The 22,915-nt window shown below is 41.2% G+C and overlaps 1 protein-coding gene and 1 long non-coding RNA gene across 3 annotated transcripts in view; one reads left to right on the top strand and one right to left on the bottom strand.

Moving 5' to 3' along the window:
* The window catches only part of wdr37 (WD repeat domain 37), a 91,281-nt gene that overhangs the window by 24,573 nt on the left and 43,793 nt on the right, over positions 1-22,915 (bottom strand). For both annotated transcript variants that reach the window (XM_034171825.1, XM_034171816.1), the window contains exons 8-11: positions 22,860-22,904; positions 22,588-22,664; positions 8,926-9,160; positions 8,664-8,805 (exon numbers count right to left, since the gene is read on the bottom strand). In XM_034171825.1, coding sequence (XP_034027716.1) covers positions 8,664-8,805; positions 8,926-9,160; positions 22,588-22,664; positions 22,860-22,904 — 499 coding nt within the window. The remainder of the gene's footprint in view (positions 1-8,663; positions 8,806-8,925; positions 9,161-22,587; positions 22,665-22,859; positions 22,905-22,915) is intronic.
* On the top strand, positions 16,925-22,716 carry LOC117511913. The gene is made up of 3 exons (XR_004561148.1): positions 16,925-17,007; positions 18,442-18,447; positions 22,706-22,716. It is a non-coding gene; the product is annotated as an uncharacterized LOC117511913 (long non-coding RNA).

Raw genomic sequence — 22,915 nt, 5'->3', positions numbered from 1 at the left:
CAGAGGACCCTAGGAGAGCTTTCTCCTCTCCCATCCTTTTTTTTTGCTCTGTGTTCATGGAGGAAATTTTGAAAAGTAGCTGGATGAGATTTTTGACTGTTGATTAGCTTTGTGGAGTGTCCCTTCATGCACTCACACACCTACCATCACCATGGCTTTGGCTACCAGTTCTTCTGTTCAGAATTGGCTTCTCATTTAATTCAAGCTGACATGACATTAAATGCTAATTAAGGGACTAAACTTTGTGCTATTAGGAAGCCAAAGGCAGAGGAAGCTGGTGTATTTTTACTGGCACCTTCACACACTGTGGGGAAGAGCCCACCTGGGAATACACGAGAGGAAGACACAAAGAAATGTAGACAGTGTGCTAGGTGGGAGGTGTGTGGGGAGGGTAATCAGACAAGGTAATTGATTAAAAGGTTGATTAAGGTTAAAGGGTTATTAGAAGCAAAGTGAAGAGGCAGGGGAGTATGCAGTGTTTAACAGCATCTCTGCAGTGCATATGACAACCAAGGTCAAGGCTCTTAGAAGTGCAGACATGAGTGGTGGGAAGAAAGAAAGAAAACCAAAGACAATAACTGAGCAATCGCAAAGAGCGTGGCAGGTACAGAAGGCACTGGAAATGTACTACAGCTGAAATTGTCCTGGTATGACTTAGGGATCAGTTGGGGACTCACCTCCATTAATATGTTACAGTTTTTAGAGAACCAGGGGCCTCATGTACAAAGCGTGCATATGCACAAAGATGTGGTGTCCGCCCATCTCTACGCTAATGTTCAGATGTATCGAAAGTGAAATGACGGTGGAAATGTGCAGTGCATCACGCAAAAATCCTGGCTGGCACACGCACGTTTCTGTAGCTATTGTTCCACACGTAGAGGTGATGCTGGGAACCGTTAACAGTGTGAAAATAAGAAGTCATCATTATGATGTGCACACTAGAGACACACTTATGAACAATTAATACACCCACGTGTTAGTAATTATATGGATGAAAATAAAAGCATGCACAAAATGATGAGGAAAATGGCATTAACAGCAGCTGCGTTAGCATTATTACAGGACCTTGCAAATGGTGCAATCTGACATGAGCGTGTTTTCAGGGAACGCGAGGATTTACTTACAAATGTCAATGATTGGTTCATAAGCCGATTTCGATTAGAAAGGCCAATGATACTGGAGTTGCACGCAGAACTGTGGCCGGCAAAGAGTGCAACACGGTGATGAGCCAGGGGTTGTCTGTGTTCACACAGGTGCTGACCACACTGGCCGTCCTGGCAATAGGGGCATTCCAGCACGGAATGCCCAGTAATGTCGTCCAGGTACATCACATTCCAACATTAAAGCGCAATTTGCAGCGAGAGACGGTTTCCCTAATGTAATTGGAGCTATTGACTGCAGACATATTGCTATAAAGGTGCCGCCACATGATGAATTTGTTTTTGTTAATAGGAAACAATTTCATTCCATCAATGTTCAAATCATATGTGATGCACAAATGCACTGGGATGGGTTGGGCACAGGCTAGACGTTGGCATGGTGCGCGATGGACGGCTGCATGGATAAATGGTTTATTCGTGTAATTGTTCTAAATGAAAATCAGCATGGGCAAATTTGTGCATGTGCGGATTCAAATATATTTTTGTTATTACTATTAATGTGTTCTCTTTTTCTTGATGATGAAACTACACCTGCAGATTCTTAACATTGTCTCCTTGTGTTCAGTATTTATCAATAAATGCATCTGTAAAGTTATGAATGTCACACACTGTCAGCGGGTGCACCTACTTTCTTTTAACTTCCGTGTGTGAGGCTGCTCTGAGCTCACAGCAGCCTCACACACACACACACACACACACACACACACACACACACACACACACACACACACACACACACACACACACACACACACACACACACACACACACACACACACTCTCACACTAACATTTTTCCAGTTTCATGTTTATTCAGTTTGCAAGCGTATCAAATAAACTATCCCTGCGTGTTCCCATGTCATTCCCAGTCGTCTGCAGCTCACACTCGGTATAAATTCTTTTCTGTGTTCATGTTGTTTTGTTTTTATTGTACTTGATCCCTTTAGGTAGGATCATTCAAAGATTTACTGATGTCTCTTACCAGTTATTTGCGGATGACATCAAGCTTTACTGCTCCTTTAAGCCATCTGAGATTAAGAGGCTTGATTCCCTCCTCCATTGTTTGGCGGAAATTAAACAATGGCTAACGAATAACTTTCTTCAGCTTAACGCAGACAAAACAGAGACATTGGTTATTGCCCCTGATGCCCATATTCCAGGTATTCAGCAGTACTTGGGAGACCTGGGCCAGTCTGCTAAATCATGTCTTTGAAACCTGGGTGTCATTTTTGACAAAGACATGTCGTTGGTACAGCATTGTAGACAGCTGACGAGGAATTGCTTCTTTCAATTAAGAAATATCTCTAAGCTCAGGAAAATGGTGTCTAGAAATGATTTAGAGCTTATTATTCATGCTTTTGTGTCAACACGTTTAGACTATTGTAACAGTTTGTTTTCATGTCTAAACAAGAAGGAGTTGCGTCGACTGCAGTTGGTACAGAACTCTGCAGCAAGAATTCTGACACAAGCCAACAGGAGGACTCATATTTCCCAATTTTAAAGGAACTTCATTGGCTGCCAGTGTCCTTCAGGATCAATTTTAAAATTTTGGTTTCAACTTTTAGAGCTCTACATGGCCAGGCGCCTCCCTATATCTGTGACCTCATCCAGCCTTATGCCCCTGCCAGGGCTTTGAGGTCTGTGGACCAAAATCTGTTGATGGTTCCTCGCACCCATTTTGCAACCAGATGAGAGCGATCCTTCCAGGCTGTTGCTCCCAGGCTTTGGAATGGTCTCCCACTCTCTCTGCGCTCATACTTTTAAAAGCCAACTTAAGACTTTCTTTTTTACTCAAGCGTTTGCTTAGCTTTTAGGCTGCTTTGTGATCCTATGTTATGTTTTATGTTTTTATGTCTCGGCCATTGTCTGATGTTTTGTGTGGTGTACTCTGCTTTTATGTTGTGAAGCACCTTGTGGCTCTTGTCTGTGAAAGGTGCTATATAAATAAAATTTACTTACTTACTTACTTACTATGTTGACTTGATCTGATGGAGTGGGGTTTTCCAGCTCCCAGAGCCTATTTACATGAATTTGCATAGTGAAATAGGGGTGTAGAAAGGGAAGAGCTTGGTGTATGTGCACATGCCCTCAATTCCACATTGATGGGATGTGCAAACGGAACGTGCTTGGATCCATGTGTATGCACACTTTGATATATCTGAATTTTTTGTGCTTATACCAGTTTCTGGATTTTGGCGTACACCATGTTTCAATAGGAAACCCATGCAAATCTTGTACATGAGGCCCTGTACTTTACATTTCTACGTTGACTTCATTACATTTCCTCAAGAAAAAGTGTATTTTACTTCAATACATTCCCTCTTAGCAGTTTTGGTCCTCATTACAAAATTAAATGGGAAGATTTGTTCATTTGTGGTGCTGCTTGTTCAGTGCCACACAGATGGCGAATACTCACCAGTCATGTAAGGACTTTCAGCATCTATTTCAGCTTACCAATATTTCATGGATGATAAGTCATGCTTTTTTTTCTTCTTTTGTTAAACTTGTCTGGTCCCACAACTTATATTTCAAATTTAATTATATGTGGAAAAAATACTGCATTATCATCTATGACCACAAAATGGCACCATTTACAAATGTGACAAGTTGGTCCTGCATACTGATCTGACTTAGGTATTATCTGATTTACACTCCAGGGCAGAAAGTGGCAATAATGTATCATTAAGCTGTATGCCAACCACTGTAAAACAAGAAGAAAAAGATGTAAATAAGGAGGATGTGCTGGGTCTTGAATGAGAATGAGTGAAATTAATAAACCATGCACTCAAACTGAAAGATGACACTCTTGAATAAAGAGAGGGCATAACCACCATACGCACTTGAATAAAAAGAGGGAATGACCTTTATATACTCTTGAATAATGTGAAGTCAAGTTGCGTTGCATCCTGGACGGCATCCACCCAGGCAGACAACTGATTCATCCCTACATCACTAAAATATCCACCTATCTGCTGCAGCTAGGTCAAGCATGCGCATGCCTTTGGCCTTCTCGAGCCAATGGGGTCCTCAGCACTGAGGTACCTACGTGCTGGATCATGCATAGAGAAATGCGCCACATAGCCAAAATGCTCCCTTACAATGCAACTCTTATGGGCCTTTCACACCAGGGGCATTAACCCGACACGTCAACGCCTACCAACACGTCAACGCCCCCAAAGCGTCATGACGTCACATCCGATGCGGCAAGGGGGTGGCAGAGATTTTCACTCTGATTTTTTCCTGAGAAAATTGAGCGATCGCCATGTTGGATTTGGGCAAAACCACAAAAAGCTTTAAAAACAGCAGCAGAATGATTCTTCAATCACTCTGTTGGGAGAAGCTTTTTTTCAGATACTTTTCGGAGTGATGCCGAGCCAAGGGAGGTCTGACGACTTGGTGGGATATCCATCAAACCGCGGCAGCGGGCCGACCTACACAGAACAGCCGGGGTTCAGGCCTCATTCCTGGGCAGAGCGAAACAAGCAGTCGGGGTGATGGAGCAGACCCACTCAATCCAAACTTTTCCACTTTCTGGATATATACAAACACCCAGTTTGACCAACGGAGCTTAGTTCTGCAGCTTTCTCGAGGTGAGAATAATATAAAAATAAAACGTGACGTTTAATGGACTGCTGAAGGTTTAATGATCGGCTAACGTTAGCTTAGCCTTTTCGCACAGTTGACCTGAGTGAACGCTTTCATTTGTAAATGGTTCAGTCTATTTTTATTTTTACCAAGTAAAGCTACAGCTTTTTTTCTGAGAGCACAAAAAGCTCAATTTTAAGTAACTTGGATTTTTTTCCTGGTGTTTTTCTGTTTTTTTAAAAAACTGTTTAGTGTTTCTTTATATTTTAAGAAATATTTTTTATTTGTCCCAATCAGGAACATTTGCTGTGCAGACAATCTAAATACAGATGCACTTCAAAAACTTCCAGTGATGAGCTGAACACCATGAAGTCCAGTCGGAAGAAAACATCTCTGCACTTCAAAATGGGAGAAAAGTGTCTTCAAACTCCACCAGAGGTCAAAGCTGCAGAAGAGACCTTCATCTGGTTAAATGTCCTGAGAATCCAGCAAACCAATGCCTGCTTTTAAATAAAAGCTCTTTAAACAGAAACTATTTTATTATTTTTTAAAAAGCTGATTCATTTTATATTTTAATAATAAATAAATGGATCATTAAAAATGTCCATGAAATCAAAGTTAAGTCAAAAGACATTTGCACAGGTAGAAGCCCTGTCCCTATTGTGGACAATTTTAAAACATTCACAATCACTAGTCAAATTCATATTTTAGGAATGACTCTGTCCTGATCACAATGTTAAAGGCAATCACATATTCTGACACAATTACAAGTTGAAATGACTCAATTAAAAAATTATTTCATCATGAAGTTTATGTCACAGAAGTCCTACTTTACAAACACACTGCAATTATCTCTTGTTGCATGTATAATAAACATCTGTATTTATTTACAGTGTCTGTTTTTTTTTTTTTTGCTTGCAATGAGAAATGAATACTCTTTTTTGTCTAAAAATAAATGTCCAAGGATCCTTATGTTAAACAATAAATAAACTAATTTGGAATAACAGGTAAATTATGGTTTTAATTTACAGATGAAGAAAGGGTTCAAAAGAATCTTTCATGTATTTATTTATTGCTATTTTAATTACAAGTGTTCTAAACTTGTTTTTACAGTAATCAGAAATTAATTTTGAGGTTTAAAAAAAAACATTTGCAAGGATTTTCTTCAGAAAACTGCTCTGTATATAACTGTTTTGTACAGAACCGTGGTTTCTGCACTGATCTGTATATTAGTGCCTTGTTTACGTATCAGTGGTTTCTGGCTTTCTGCCACTAGTCTTCCGTATTTTGGCCCGATGCATTGTTTGTATTGGACAGAATGAAGCTACGTCATAGCTCAGAATGGCAAAAGTTGGCTTGGGTTGAACTTTGACCAAGTCAGCCTGACGACAATCGGCAATGTGTGCTCCCGTCAGAAGCGTCGCTTTAACTCAGCTATTGACGCGACGCGTCTGACGCGTCTAAAAAGCGATGTGTCTAATTTAAAATAATGCTTTTTGGACTGATTCGTGACGCCTCTGACGCTTCCAAAGTGTGCAGTGTGAAAGGCCCTTTAGTCTCCCAAAGTAAACGTTGGTTTGACAGTAAGTCATTTCAACTGCATCCAAGGAGCTGCGGAAGAAACCTAATAACAAAGACATGCAGTTGTCGCCTTAGGTCACTGGCTAGCCTCCAAGTCTCACAACCACACAGTAAAACAAGTAGCACCGGAACCCCAAATACTTGGAGCTTGATTTTCTTTCAAAGATATTGGTATGACTAAACACCTCTGTCCAGTGACCTCATGACTCCATAAGCTCTTCCCAAGCATCTCTCAATCTCAAAGGCCAAGGACTCAAAGACATGAATGTCACTAGATGTCAACTGGTTGATGACTAATCTTGACAAGAAATTACCAAGTTTTTGGAGTATATTTTGCAGGTATTTCACTAGTATTAGAGTAAGACATACTCTGGTGTAACATACACAAAAGAATAAATGCCAGTAATAAAAAGAACACTTTAACAGTGCACAAAATCAAAAATTAAACAACTAGAAAAAATATGCAATTTATACTCCAGAAGATACAGCAATATAAAATATAAGCAGAGAAACTCCAAACTATCCAACTATTATGGCTAGTTGTCTCAATCTTTGTTTCAACTGACAACAATGGCAGGAAAGATCCATATGAGGTTCAGTTTATTCTTAAATTAAAAACTGTACTTCCTTATAAAGGAATGTGTGTTCATGGGTTTCAGAGAGCGATCACTCATGACGTTATCCGTGTCACTGTAAGAAAATTAAAGAGCTCCTATTTTATACCTTTTCTACACGCTAACGTATGTCATGAAATGGATTAGAGAACTATTCATTAACATTTTTAAAAACACATTTGCTTTGTTGATGTTATTATGCAACCACTGGACTGTCTCAAACAGTCAAATATTTGTTACTTGTCCAGTACGATGGCCATAATCTTTACCTTCCTTCCTGATAAGGGGTTTTGATAATGTATTAATTTGATTTTAACAAACTTCACCTGTGCTCTCCACAGAAGTCACTCTGACTGATGGCAAAAGTCAAACGGCTCAAAGGTGGAATGGAAATGAAAGAATTCAGATGCAGATGACGAAGAGGTTTCAGAGCAATCTGTTATTTTGTTAGGCTGCAGCAAATGTGACAGTCGCTGAGAACCTGTTAAGTGCTGCTGCATTCAGCCTGAGACAGGATGTCGCATCTACATACAGACACGAGCATTTCCATCAAATGCCTCCGAAACTCCTTCAATAGCAGGAGAGACAAACGTGACATGGCATCCCGTTTGTAAAGCAAGTCTGCTGTCACTTCTCATTTGCTCTCTGCTGTTGTGTTGGCTCATGTGCGGTTGTCATTACTCTGTAATTACAGAGGGCTGGTGGGGGAGTGGGTGCGTGCTGCACTTTTAGCTGTCAGGTTTCACTGTCAGGAAGCGTTAGCTGTAATCGCCAGTGAAGACAGCATAAGTAAGAGATGTTTCCCTTCCAGCTCTCCACTTCTTCTGCCTAATAAACCATTCACGCTCTCCTCCACTTCTTTTATCACAATGGATGGATTATGCCACATCATTATACCATACTGCAGATCATGCAACACCACAAAGACAGACGCAGAAAAATGGTAAGTGTGGATTTCAGGATGGGATTGGCACAGAAAGAAAAGGAGGAACGCATGTAGATTGACAGGTATTGATGGCAGTTTGAGGAGTGATTGACGGAAGGAGAGAAGGAAAGCAAATGAGGAGGGCTGTTGTTAACTGTGAAACACTGGTGCTTAATCTCATTACCCCAATTGTCTATGGGAAAGAATTAAAGCGGGATTGGTGGGAATTATACATGTTGGGGTCGTGCATAATGAGCTCTACGTAATCCCCCACTTGCAATCAAAGGCTGCCAGAGAGCACCAGCATGGACACACACACACACACACACACACACACAACCATCTTGCAGCTTTTAAAGAGTACTGTCACTGAAAGCCACAAACAAGCCTGACAGTCATCGTTTTGAAACGACTGCAATGGAGTATTAACAGTGAGCAAAGTGGCAGATTACAAAGAGTGGTGGATTAATGCTGAAACAGATAGATAAATGAACAGGAGAGAGGTAAAAAGAAAGCAAGAGAAGTGATCATCAAAGTCATCAAAGTGAGGAGAAGTGCTTTGTAATGAAGCAAAAATAAGTGGAGGATCTGGCTTAAAGCAAAAGGTTCTGTAAATTAACTTGGCATTATAAAAAAGGGAAAATGTGCTGGAGGGATTTACAGGGAACACAGAGACATGACAATGCCACCCTGTGGGTGAACACTGCACCATCATCTGTCAAACTACTGAAAACCTCAGCTAATAAATGAAGCCTTAATAAGTGACGTATTAATCAGGAATGTGTGTGTTTCACTGACTCAGTGTGTCCCTGGAAGACATTGACGGAGTGGATGGACGGGTCCCTGAAGTCCCACAGTCTGAAGGTGGTGTCTCTGGATGAGGTGACCACCAGCCGCTGGGTGGGGTGGGTACAGCAGTGGGTCAGTTCCTGGTCATGTCCTGTGTGCACAAACATTATAACAAGGCCAGCGGTTATGAGCGCTGCTGAAAGTGTTCCCACAGGGAGAAAAAACAAAAACCTGCTCTGCCACACAGCAGTAGCAATATATTGCAGGGTACCGGTGAGGGTGTGAACCAGTTCAGACGTCTCCACCTCGTACAGGTTGGCTGCTCGGTCCCAGGAAGCTGTCACCACCTGTCGACCTCCAACCAGCCAATCGGCTGCGATCACTACGCCCTGGTGGCTTTTCAGGGTTGCTGTGGCGACTCGGATGGTGGGAACCTCACAAGGCCCTTCACCATCTGCCTCACCTTCCTCTTTGTCGGACAACTCCTGGTCATCGTCACACGGAGCCTATGAGTGCACAGAGAAGCATGCACGACAGTTTGTTAACACACACAGGACAACCTGGGACACTTTGGTTCAAAGCTGTGGTCTGACTGATCTGTGAACAAGGACAGCCAACGTGAACAACTGGACCACAAACTTTAGTATTTAGTACTAGTAACAGAAGGATAAAAGGACAAGCAGCAAACAGACGCACTGATCCACATGGCTGTGATGCAGAAAGTGGAGTTTATTGGGAAGGTGAGGGTGTGAAAGTGAACAGAAGGAATTAGGCATGTGTGAAGACAGAGGAAGTGAGACTGTGAAGGAAGTCACACTGTGAGAAAACGTCTTGTACCTTTAATTCCAAGCTGCTGAGAAAACTGTTTCAGCTGCATCTGGTAAAAGCATTTATTCAACAACAGCCTTTAATAGTATCCTTTTTAACCCAGGGTTTAGTCATTAGTGCCACAGCATTTATGACAAACCAGCTCATAAGATTAACTTCTATGATGTTTAGAGCTGCACGATATATTGTTTGAGCATCGCCATCGGGACGTGCAGTTGTTACATCGCGGGAACTCACTATGTGGGATAATTAAATTAAGCAAGCACATTTACATTGCCAAGTGACGAGGGGAAAAATCCACTTTAGTTTTTCCTGACGACACAACAAAAGATCTCAAAGACGCTGACTTTATCATCAGCCATGTTCTCAGTGGCTCTCTCACAACTTGTGGTTTTCAGTGGCCGAAAATGATACTTTTTGAAAGCGGGTCTCAGAGAGGATAAAGCTGAAAATGCTGGATTAGCATCTCATAGCCCTGCCTCTGTAATCTCAGCCACTCATTAATGACATGTTGTTGTTAGTAATAGTGTAATTTCACATACTTTTTTGTCTTGGTGAATCACTAATGGGATTTATTTTCAACGTAAGCAGACAGCTGAAGAGACAACAGACGGCTGTGGTGAACACTGATTGTGAATAAATGGAGTGCTGTGACACTAATAAAATAATTGCAGAAAGGATTTTCAGATTTTAAAATAAGTTATTTTTCTTCTTGTTGGTGGCTTCCTTCAGCTCAAGCTAAGAAATGCACCCAGAGCACCATATTATAGTGCATCTAGAACGTATTCACGGCACTTCACTTTTTCCACATTTTGTTTTGTTACAGCATTATTACAAAATGGAGTAAATTAATTTATTCCTCTCAAAATTCTCAAAAACCCCATAAAGAGAACATGATTTTTTTTTATTTTTGCAAATTTATTTAAAAACAACAACAACAACTAAGAAATCACACACACATAAGTATTCGCATCCTTTGCTCAATACTTTGTTGATGCACCTTTGGCAGAAATTACAGCTGTAGAAACATCTTAAAGATGATCAGTGGAAACAGGAATTCTGAGCTTCATGGCAAAGGCTGTAAATACTTATGTACATGTGATTTCTTAGTTGTTGTTTTTTAATCAATTTGTAAAAATCTTAAAAAAAAATTCACATTGTCATTATGGGGTATTGTGTGTAGATTGTTGAGGAAATTTAATCTCTTTTGGAATAAGGCTGTAACATAAAAAAAATGTGGAAGAAGTGCAGCGCTGTCAATACTTTCTGGATGCACTGTATAACACAGAAGTACATCTTCAAAAACTCCGTGTTTATTCACAAGCAATTTCCACAATAAGGAATTAAAGTATTTCCAAACAGTATCTTCCAAAATAAGGGCGTCTTCTGTGGTTAACAGTTGCCCATGGGTTGGGATGATGAATTCAGGTGACAGGACAAAACAGATCAGATTAAAAGACTTTATTGACTCTGTGTGCCACTTTGAAACATTCTAGGCTGTGGGGAGGTGATGGTCTAGTGGCTAAGCGTTGGACTTGAGACCAGACGATCCTCGGTTCTAACCCCAGCCTGACCGGAAAATCATTATGGGCCCTTGAACAAGATCCTTAATCCCCGAGTTACTCCCGGTATGCAGCACCCTGACACTGGTGTGTGAGTGTGTCTGTGTGAACGGGTGAATGTGAGGCATCATTGTAAGGCGCTTTGAGCATCTGATGCAGATGGAAAAGCGATATATAAATACCATTTAGCCTTCTGCTGCTACATTGACTGGCTCTTGCACCCACTGTGCATGCTCCCTTCTTCTTCTTCTCCGTTTTTTTTTTTTTTTTTTTTGTGGAACCGTTACAGCACCACATACAGGACTGGCATATGTACTACAGCATTTCAGGCATTTTCAGCAGATTCGTGTGGACGGAGATATTTCTGGAAACAAACATATATTGCTATGGGCAGAAAAATCGCAATGTCAATTTTTTTTCAATATCGTGCAGCCCTAATGATGTTGCTAAATATGTTAGTTCCGATTGCAGAAAACTTTAGAATTACTGAACAAAGTGAAATAAATTCACAGACAAAAATGGGCAAAATGCACACTGTCCATTTTGTATCAAAACTAATTCTTGCACATGCAGACACAGACACAAACACATACATACATAAAAGAAGTGCAAATTCACACCAATTTCCAAACACCGAAAGAAAAAGAAAAAACCCTGCAATGTCATCAGCTGCTCTTTTTCTCCTCATTCAACACAGCTGTTTGTGTCTCAGGGTGCTTTCACACAAACGTACCTTGTTTGGTCCAGACCTTGTTTCACTTTGGCGTGACATAAAACAGCAGGTCTGGAAGCCACAGCCCAGACCAAAGGACAAAATTTGTTCTGACCGAAAGAGTTGGTCTCAGTCCAAATTACAATGAGCCACTGTCTGACGCATTTACAGTGTGAAAACACTAACTGTATTTCTTTGATTTTCAAACTGTACTCAGACCCGGCACCTAAACAAGGCAGGTTAGGTGTTATGTGTCGGACGCAGCTCGGAGAACCGACCAGTGTTTGAAGGACCCAGTATGAAATAAGCAGAGCACGGTACAAAGGCTAACTGAATTTAATACATAACAGTGATGTGATACAAAACAACAAAAGAATGTGCGGTCTGGCGTGGTGGTGATACGGTGCGCTCCCAGCAGCGCTAACGGTCCGGAGCCAGAAGCCGTTCGGACCCAAGGACCCCGCCGACACCCCCCAGGTGGCCGCAACAAACCGAGTCTGTGAAAGAAGGAACCATTATGTGAGTCCACACTCTACACACAGAGAGACCACTCAAAGGTGTACATAAACAGCAACACTTCCTGGCTTAATTACTAATCAGCTTCCCAACCTGCAGGCATGGAACATCCAGTTCACAAAACTCCACTGCAGTGGAAGCTGATACATGACTAACGTACAGCTCAATATAATAAGGTGTGAGGGACACCACATTTACTGACTGTATAAACGTTAGTCACAAAATCTAACGTACCTCAGGAAGTGTGCTGACGAGCGTGAGACCTCACCTCCTCCTCTTTCACAGACCGTGCATCAAACCCTGGACGTTCTCTGCATCCACTGATGATAAGATGGCTCCCGAGACGACGATCTCACCCGTCTGGTCACAAGGTCGAGTCTCTGGCAAATACACACTGTATACTCCAGTCTTAAATGCCACCATGTTCCAATCCATATAGATGCACCACAGCTGTGAGTCCTGACGAGCCGCAGGTGATCAGGGTGAGGTCCTGATAACCTCAGCAACACAGCCACTCAGTCCCAAATGCAAGCCACCTGGAAGGAAAACCAAAAGACAGAAACAAAAAGGCAGCCAGGCCCCCCCAGCCATACAACATTAGGGTTAACAAAATGCTGCTTGCTGCCTGCACTGTAATATGGTGTTACGTTTCACACATATCTCTGGGGGTTGTGAACCAAAGACAACCACTTTAGATCACAGCCCTCTGAATGGCTGTGAACCCTTGGTTGGTCACTTTTCCGCTTTCACTCATTTGTCTCCCGTCATTAAGTTTTTGCAGTGCGCACAGTGATTATATTTCGATCATGGATCAAATGCACTAGGGAGAAAAGTCTGCAAAAACACAGGGTCTAAAAAGTATAGACACTCAAATGACCCGCAATTGATGGAGGGAAATTCCACGTACCATACCATTGGTTTGGAGGCTGATGATTGTATAAAGAAGTGGAGCATATTGAGGGACAAATTGATCCAGAAAAAGTCACCATTCTTGCAGAAAACTGCATTAAGACCCCCCCAATGCGACAGAGAACTTTAAAAGGGTCACGTGCATGTCGACGTCATTGCATGGCCACAGAGTTACAGAGTTGTAGAAGCATAAATGAGGCTTTAGGATTTTAAGGTACCTCTCTGCAGCAGACTAAGAAAAAAAGAGTGAACAACCAAATGTCATCTTTTTAATGTGCATAATGTGCTGCGCTTATTTAAAGCAGGTGTTTATTTTTTCCACATGAAGTTTTCACCCGGCCATTAAATGAGACAGGCCCCCATTCAAGGTCAGATGTTTAATCAAGGAAATACAGTTTTGGTTCGTCCTGACTTTCAAATTACAGTAAGATGAGGCACATTAGATGAAAAAGAGTAAAGGCCAATAAGTGAATTAATTAACCCAATTAAATGGGTTACTCTACACTGCTACCTGCCTTTTTTCCTTGTTCAAGATAAAACATTCATTTTGTATGTCAATTTGGTAGGTGGAAAAAGTTGAAAATACGGTATTTCTCTTAATGGCAAGTGGTAAAAATACCTTCTGAATAATGGTGTAGTTGCAACAAAAGGAATGTGTTCAGTCATTTTTCTCCATTCAACCGAAATTATATACCAAACTGACAACAAGCTGAAGTCAGACACATGCACGTCTACAAGTCAATCAATATCAAGCATAGTGTTATCTCAACATCTATCAAACCGGTTTTCACAATGCCAATACTGTCAACTGCGAGAGTTACTAGAGTTGCCATCACAGCATGTAACGTCCATGTAGCATGTAGCTCATGGAACCTAGCTCCGTGATGCTATCTGCTGTGCCATGAGAACACAGAGAATGTTTCAAAGGGAGCGAAAAAGAGACAGGTTGCAATGACGCGACCTTCAACTTTAAATGTTATTTGGTTATTTGGTATCCAACAGGATGCGTGTGTGTGTGTGTGTGTGTGTGTGTGTGTGTGTGTGTGTGTGTGTGTGTGTGTGTGTGTGTGTGTGTAGGGCTGGCCAGTGTGCAGCCCGCAAACCACATGTGGCCACATTTCGTTTATTTCGTCCAACTTGGTAGTTGACAAGCTCTCTGGCATTAATAAATTATTGTTACGCAAACAGAATGGAAATTACTTTATTGTTGAAACTTCATAGACAATGTTAATTTTGTACAACCCCAATTCCAATGAAGTTGGGACGTTGTGCGAAATGTAAATAAAAACAGAATACAATGATTTGCAAATCCTCTTCAACCTATATTCAATTGAATACACCACAAAGACAAGATATTTAATGTTCAAACTGATAAACTTTTTGTTTTTGTGCAAATATTTGCTTATTTTGAAATGGATGCCTGCAACACGTTTCAAAAAAGCTGGGACGGGGCAACAAAAGACTGGGAAAGTTGATGAATGCTCAAAGAACACCTAACTGGAAACAGGTGAGTGTCATGATTGGATAAACGGACCATCCCAAAAAAGGCTCAGCCATTCACAAGCAAAGATGGGGTGAGGATCACCACTTTGTGAACAACTGCGTCAAAAAATAGTCCAACAGTTTAAGAACAATGTTTCTCAATGTTCAATTGCAAGGAATTTAGGGATTCCATCATCTACAATCCATAATATAATCAGAAAATTCAGAGAATCTGGAGAACTTTCTACACGTAAGTGGCAAGGCCAAAAACTAACATTGAATGCTCGTGACCTTCGATCCCTCAGGCGACACTGCATTAAAAACCAACATCATCGTGTAAAGGATCTTACCATGTGGACTCAGGAACACGTCAGAAACCCATTGTCAGTTAACACAGTTTGCCACTACATCTACAAGTGCAAGTTAAAACTCTACCATGCAAAGCAAAAGCCATACATCAACAACATCCAGAAACGCTGCCGCCTTCTCTGGGCCTGAGCTCATTTGAAATGGACAGACGCAAAGTGGAAAAGTGTGCTGTTGTCTGATGAGTCCACATTTCAAATTGTTTTTGGAAATCATGGACGTCGTGTGGACAAAAGAGGAAAAAGACCATCCAGATTGTTACCAGCGCAAAGTTCAAAAGCCAGCATCTCTGATGGTATGGGGGTGTGTTTGTGCACATGGCATGGACAACTTACACATCTGTGATGGCACCATCAGTGCTGAAAGGTACATCCAGGTTTTGGAGCAACACATGCTGCCATCCAAGCAACGTTTTTTTCAGGGACGTCCCTGCTTATTTCAGCAAGACAATACCAAGCCACATTCTGCGTGTGTTACAACAGCGTGGCTTCGTAGTAAAAGAGTGTGGGTACTAGACTGGCCTGCCTGCAGTCCAGACCTGTCACCCATTGAAAATGTGTGGCACATTATGAGGCACAAAATACAACAAAGGAGACCCTGGACTGCTGAACAACTGAAATCATACAACAAGCAAGAATGGAAAAGAATTCCACCTACAAAGCTTCAACAATTTGTGTCCTCAGTTCCCAAACGCTTATTGAGTGTTGTTAGAAGGAAAGGTGATGTAACACAGTGGTAAACATACCACTGTCTCAGCTTTTTTGAAACATGTTGCAGGCATCCACTTCAAAATGAACAGATATTTGCACAAAAACAATAAAATGTATCACTTTGAACATTAAATATCTTGTCTTTGTGGTGTATTCAATTGAATATAGGTTGAAGAGGATTTGCAAATCATTGTATTCTGTTTTTATTTACATTTTACACAACGTCCCAACTTCATTGGAATTGGGGTTGTATAAAATATCATGCATTTAATTAAAATGGCATGTAATTCACACAAGATAAAAACCTTTGGCCTGAGGCCCTCCATCCAGACTCATTTACAGCCAAAGGGAAGAAGTTGGTTCCTTCTGTTTGTAAGGGTAAATAAATAAATTTAAAAAACAGATCCGAGAAATCCTTCAGAACAGATAGAATAATACAGATGAGCCGTTAACTCGCACGAGTTGGAGTCCACATAATCAGACTGTGAGCTATCTGACACCGCAAGTTAATATGTTTGACAAAAAACACTTAAAAATCAGCTTGCCTTGCCATAGTTTTGACCATTTGAAGTGTGATTCTGTGGTCTCTAAGTGGTAAGGGCGTAGTGAATTGTAGTTACCAGCAGAGGGTGCTACACGCAAATATAAAAGACTGAGTGAGTAGTCAGGTAGAGAGACAGTTCACTGTTACACTTGTTGATAATGTGAATAAACCTTCCTCATCTGGAATGAGTTCTTTTTTTCTCCTCCAGCTGCTGCATGTGATGAGGGGTTTGACAGTGCGGAATATTCCTGAAGATTTAAAATTTTTGGATGTGACTGTGAATCCTTACTGCCAGATCAGATCAATGTCCTTTAGTTAACCAGATAAAAAACTCAATGAGATTTAAAACCTCTGTCCCAAGAGTGACCTGGCCATGAACAGAGGGAACAAACAGCCAGTCAGAAGCAGACACAACACAGTCTGACGGCTGGAAGGACCTCCTGTGCTGCTCAGTCCGCAAGCGTAAGGAGATGAAATGCCACTGCAACTGCTGCTCTGCTCTGCCAGGATGCCAGATTGGGCCAGAATTTATCCACGTGCTCACTACACAGGCGGCGGGCACGTGCATGACAAGCAACAGCTGGAGGACGAAGAAGGAATCGTCCAGAATCGTCTGGACTGACGCCCTCCACCCTACTAAAAAAATTAGTCAAATCAAAATGGACTTTTATACAACAGTCTAAATTTTTTGGGTCCACAACTTGACTGTGAGTAAAGCCGAATCGTGACTTAATTGTTAAGTTAACGGGGCTCACCTGTAGCAGTTTTCTTTTTCCTAATTTTTTTGGAGGTGACGAGAGCGCATTTTGGAACCTGCTTCACTCAGTCACATGACACCTGTTTGTCATGCTCTAGACAACACCCTGAGACACAGCCTGCATAGATGATGACATCTTCAAGTTCTGTAGCCTGACTGCAATGTTGCATTGTCAAACCAAACTAACCAGACCAAACAAACAAACATAGACAGACATCAACCTTGGTTCAGACCTTGATCTGGACTTTCATGTGTGAAAACACCCTCAATGTGAACAGTCACTTGTTGTTCATTTTACACATAGAAAAGCATGCCCATTGTCATGGCTACACAAAATCTGTATTATCAAAGTCAAGTGGTCTCTGTGTGCGTGTGCATGTATGGCTTTGATCACGCAGACACCAGGAAAAGCTGACATTTGTCGTTTGATACTCTTATGTATTTTAGGTGTAGGATGAAAAATACATGGATGACCCAAGAAAGTGAAAACACTTATTTCCATTGTGGCTCACTTAAAAATCAAATGACAAAATAGAAGTAATAATAAAATAAAACAAGAGCAATCTCAGATTTCTGATGTCCGCCGAGGGTTGATGAGGACTCAGAATAAAAGATATGTGATTCACATTGTGACCCGTACGTTACCTGGATCCAGATTCCACAACACAATGCAATAATTGCATACTGATCCAGAATGGCCCAGCTGATCAAGATGTAAAAATCTGATATTTAATTCACAAGCTGAAATAAAATAGTGTCTTCCTGATCTTGGTTTTACATCGTGATGTCGCATCTGTGAAGTAGTTTTGACATAATGCGTCTTATCTATATGTGGTGCAAAGTTGGTGAAAATCCATGAAGTAGTTTTGACATAATCCTTAAAAGCCTATATAAAGTGAAATCTTGATCCAGAATCTGGATCTGGATCACCTCCAACATTTAACAGAGTCTTCCATGGCATATTATCTATCTTTGGTGAAAATTCCATCAAAATCCGTGCAGTACTTTTGACGTAATCCTTAAAAGCCCATATAAAATGAAATCTTGATCTTGGTCTTCCATGGCCAAATATCTACAGTGAGGAAAATAAGTATTTGAACACCCTGTGGTTTTGCAAGTTCTGCCACTTAGAAATCATGGAGGGGTCTGAAATTTTCATCTTAGGTGCATGTCCACTGTGAGAGACATAATCTTAAAAAAAAAAACATCCAGAAATCACTATGTATGATTTTTTAATAATTTATTTGCATGTTACTGCTGCAAATAAGTATTTCAACACCTGCCAATCAGCAGAAATTCTAGCCCTCAAAGACCTGTTAGTCCACCTCTAAAAAGTCCACCTCCACTCCACTTATTATTCCAAATTAGAATCACCTATTTGAGGTCTTTAACTGCATAAAGACACCTGTCCACCCCACACAATCAGTAAGACCCCAACTACTAACATGGCTAAGTCCAAAGATCTGTCCAAAGACACCAGAGACAAAATTGCAGCCCTCCACAAGGCTGGAAATGGCTACGGGGCAACTGCCGAGCAGCTTGGTAAAAAAAGATCAACTGTTGGAGCAATTATTAGAAAATGGAAGAAGCTAAACATGACTGTCAATCTCCCTCGGACTGGGGCTCCATGCAAGATCCCACCTCGTGGCGTATCAATGATCCTAAGAAAGGTGAGGAATCACCCCAGAACTGCATGGGAGGAGCTGGTCAATGACCTGAAGAGAGCTGGCACCACTGTTTCCAAGGTTACTGTGGGTAATACACTAAGACGTCATGGGTTAAAATCATGCATGGCACGAAAGGTTCCCCTGCTTAAATCAGCACATGTCCAGGCCCGTCTTAAGTTTGCCCATGACCATTTGGATGATCCAGAGGAGTCATGGGAGAAAGTTATGTGGTCAGATGAGACCAAAATAGAACTTTTTGGTCTTAATTCCACTCGCCGTGTTTGGAGGAAGAAGAATGCTGAGTATCATCCCAAAAACACCGTCCCTACTGTGAAGCATGGGGGTGGAAGCATCATGCTTTGGGGGTGTTTTTCTGCACATGGGACAGGACGACTGCACTGTATTAAGGAGAGGATGACCGGGGCCATGTATTGCGAGATTTTGGGGAACAACCTCCTTCCCTCAGTTAGAGCATTGAAGATGGGTCATGGATGGGTCTTCCAACATGGCAATGACCCAAAACACACAGCCAGGATAACCAAGGAGTGGCTCCGTAAGAAGCATATCAAGGTTCTGGAGTGGCCTAGCCAGTCTCCAGACCTAAACCCAATAGAAAATCTTTGGAGGGAGCTCAAACTCTGTGTTTCTCAGTCACAGCCCAGTAAACTGGCTGATCTAGGGAAGATCTGTATGGAGAAATGGACCAAAATCCCTGCTGCAGTGTGTGCAAACCTGGTGAAAAACTACAGAAATGTTTGACCTCTGTAATTGCAAACAAAGGCTACTGTATCAAATATTAACATGATTTTCACATGTGTTGAAATACTTATATGCAGCAGTAACATACAAATAAATTATTAAAAAAATCATACATTGTGATTTCCAGATTTTTTTTTTTAGATTATGTCTCTCACAGTGGACATGCACCTAAGATGAAAATTTCAGACCACTCCACGAGCTAAGTGGGAGAACTTGCAAAATCGCAGGGTGTTCAAATACTTATTTTCCTCACTGTATCTGTGGTGAAAATTTCATCAAAATCTGTGCAGTAGTTTTAACCAGTCCCAGCAGAAGACTGCCCCTCCCTGAGCCTGGTTCTGCTGGAGGTTTCTTCCTGTTAAAAGGGAGTTTTCCTTCCCACTGTCGCCAAGTGCTTGCTCATAGGGGTTCGTTTTGACTGTTGGGGTTTTTCTATAATTATTGTATGGCTTTTGCCTTACAATATAAAGCGCCTTGGGGCGACTGTTTGTTGTGATTTGGCGCTATATAAATAAAACTGATTTGATTTTGATTTAGTTTTGACATAATCCTGCTAAAAGACAGACAAATAAATAAACACTGATGATTTTTATTTTGTCCTTGGCTGACATAATAATAATAATAATAACAACACTGATAATAATAATAATGATGATAATAATAATAATAATGTGTATATGATAACAGGGCTCAACCATATGGGGTGTGCAGCTAGTACACCCTGAGTGCCATCACATGACAAAGTAAAATAATCACATTATTCCCTTTATTGCTTTGGATGTAGAGAGTCAGACTCAGAGTCAGTGAAGAGTAGTGAAGGCAGGACGGACCGACTTTTAGGGGGGACCATTCAGTCGGTGACACCAGATTAACAATGACCGCCACTGGTGCCGTTGTCCAACAGGATGCCAGTGGAAATTGGACTACTGCTGGACAAAGAAGAAGGAGGACAACGTGTCCACAGACAGCAGGAGAAGAGGAAAACTAGCAGGGTGGAAGTGAGAGTCTGGACTTTGAATGTTGGCAGTATGAAATTCAAATTCAAATTTATTAATTTATATAGCACCAATTCACGATAAAATCGTCTCAAGGCGCTTCACACAAAAAACAATTAAAAATTTTAAACACACAAAAAAAACGACCATAAAAGAAAGACAACCATAAAAGAATACAAGAATAAAAACACTTCATAATTCTAATGCTAAAACAGAGAAAACAAATGAGTCTTTAAACGTGACTTAAAAATCTCCACAGTATCCGACTGCCGAATGTGTGCTGGAAGATCGTTCCACAGAGCTGGGGCACGGTAGGAGAAAGCTCTGTGGCCGGCAGACTTTTTATTCACCCTGGGAACACACAGAAGTCCTACACCCTGAGAACGCAGGGCCCGAGCTGGTACATAAGGGCTTACCAGGTCAGCCAGATAGGGAGGTGCAATGAACGATTTTATAAACTAATAACAATACTTTAAAATCTGATCTTGCAGGAACAGGAAGCCAGTGCAGGGACGCCAAAACGGGTTTAATGTGGTCAAACTTTCTGCTTTGTGTCAAGAGTCTGGCAGCAGCGTTTTAAACCAGTTGAAGACCCCTAATCCTGGACTGCGGTAAGCCAGAAAACAGAGCATTACAATAGTCCAATCTAGAAGAGATAAATGCATGAATCAAAGTCTCAGCATCAGCCATAGACAGGATGGGACGAATCTTCGCTATATTTCGCAAATGGAAGAAAGCAGTCCTCGTAATGTCTCTAATGTGGAGATCAAAGGACAACGTAGGATCAAAAATTACTCCAAAGTTCCTCACTTTATCCGTATGATGTATAACACACGGACGTAAGCTAAGTGCTAGCTGATCAAATTTATGCCGATACCTCACTGGACCAAGAACCATAACTTCAGTCTTATCAGAATTTAAAAGTAGGAAGTTATTAGACATCCAACTTCTTACAGATGCAAGGCAATCTTCCAAAGATTTTATGTGAGTGAGATTACCAGCAGTTATTGGTATGTACAATTGAGTGTCATCAGCATAACAATGAAAGGAAATCCCAAAGCTCCGCAGTACATTCCCAAGAGGTGCTACATAAAGGGAAAAAAGCAGGGGACCTAAAACGGATCCCTGAGGAACCCCAAACTTCATGTCCCTACAATCAGAGGAGATGCCATTACACAATACGCAGTAAGAGCGACTGGACAGGTATGACGTCAACCAGGCAAGAGCAGTTCCAGTAATCCCAAAGTGATTTTCCAGCCTATTGAGTAAAATATGATGATCCACAGTATCAAACGCAGCACTAAGATCCAGCAGCACCAAGACTGTGGTGGTATCTGAGTCCATTGCTCGCAAAAGGTCATTCACTACTTTAGTAAGTGCTGTCTCTGCGGAGTGATATTTTCTAAAAGCAGACTGCAGTGACTCAAAAAGATTATTCTCAGTGAGGTAGTCCACAAGCTGTCACGAAACCACTTTTTCCAGGATTTTAGAACAAAATGATAGATCAGATATCGGTCTATAATTCTTCAATACACTAGGGTCGAGATTGGATTTCTTAAGTAATGGTTTGATCACTGCAGACTTGAAACATTTAGGAACAGATCCAGAAGTTAATGAGAGATTTATAATAATTTATAAAAATTTATAAAAAGTATGACTGGTAAAGGGAGAGAGCTGGCTGATATGATAGAGAGGAGAAACGTAGACATACTGTGTGTGCAAGAGACCAAATGGAAGGGAAGTAAGACTCCTAGAAAGTTGTGTCTGTAAGCTACAGCAATGCTACTTCCACAGTGCTGATCTTACACTTGGGTCACTCCAATTTTAAGGGGTTAGCTTATCAAATCTGCCACACATGGCCACTTTCACAATGCTGCTTTCTAATTAAAATACTCTGACACCCATGGCAGTATCGTGCACCACCTGGTGTACAGTGATGTTGTGTTGATCCTTATAAAAATGGCCATTTCTACAATTTGTAAAAGTATTGTTGGAGTGGTTTTAACAGACATCAAGTGATTGCAAGCGTCTACTAATACTGGTATCTTCCAGGTCACCTAAGGTACACCATAATTTATTAAAGTATCATGAAAATACAAACTCTTCTGAAGACAAATAGTACTCACACTGACATCTGCTGGTGGCTGTGGAGCAGGAAGTTGCACCATGTAACGCCAAATGTGAGCTGTCTGGTCCCCAGAGGCTGTGGAAACATAAGGACAGATCATAATGCATGTGCGTAAGTACACGTGCACCTAAGTCTAAATCAAACATGACGGCAAGAGACAACAGAGGCAGGAAAAATAAGGTCAAATAGACAGAGGGTATTAAAAAGGAGATACAATTATTAAGTACGCCCAATGTCAAAAAATAAAAACACATGCTTTTAAATACGAACCTGTGAGGGCAATCTGTTCTGTAGGATGGAACTTGATGGAGTTGACTTTGGGGGGA

The sequence above is a fragment of the Thalassophryne amazonica genome, chromosome 1 (genome assembly GCF_902500255.1).
Source record: "Thalassophryne amazonica chromosome 1, fThaAma1.1, whole genome shotgun sequence".
Taxonomy (NCBI): Eukaryota; Metazoa; Chordata; class Actinopteri; order Batrachoidiformes; family Batrachoididae; genus Thalassophryne; species Thalassophryne amazonica.
The sequence above is the reverse complement of the archived record's forward strand: the minus strand, read 5'-3'. Positions and strand labels throughout refer to the sequence as shown.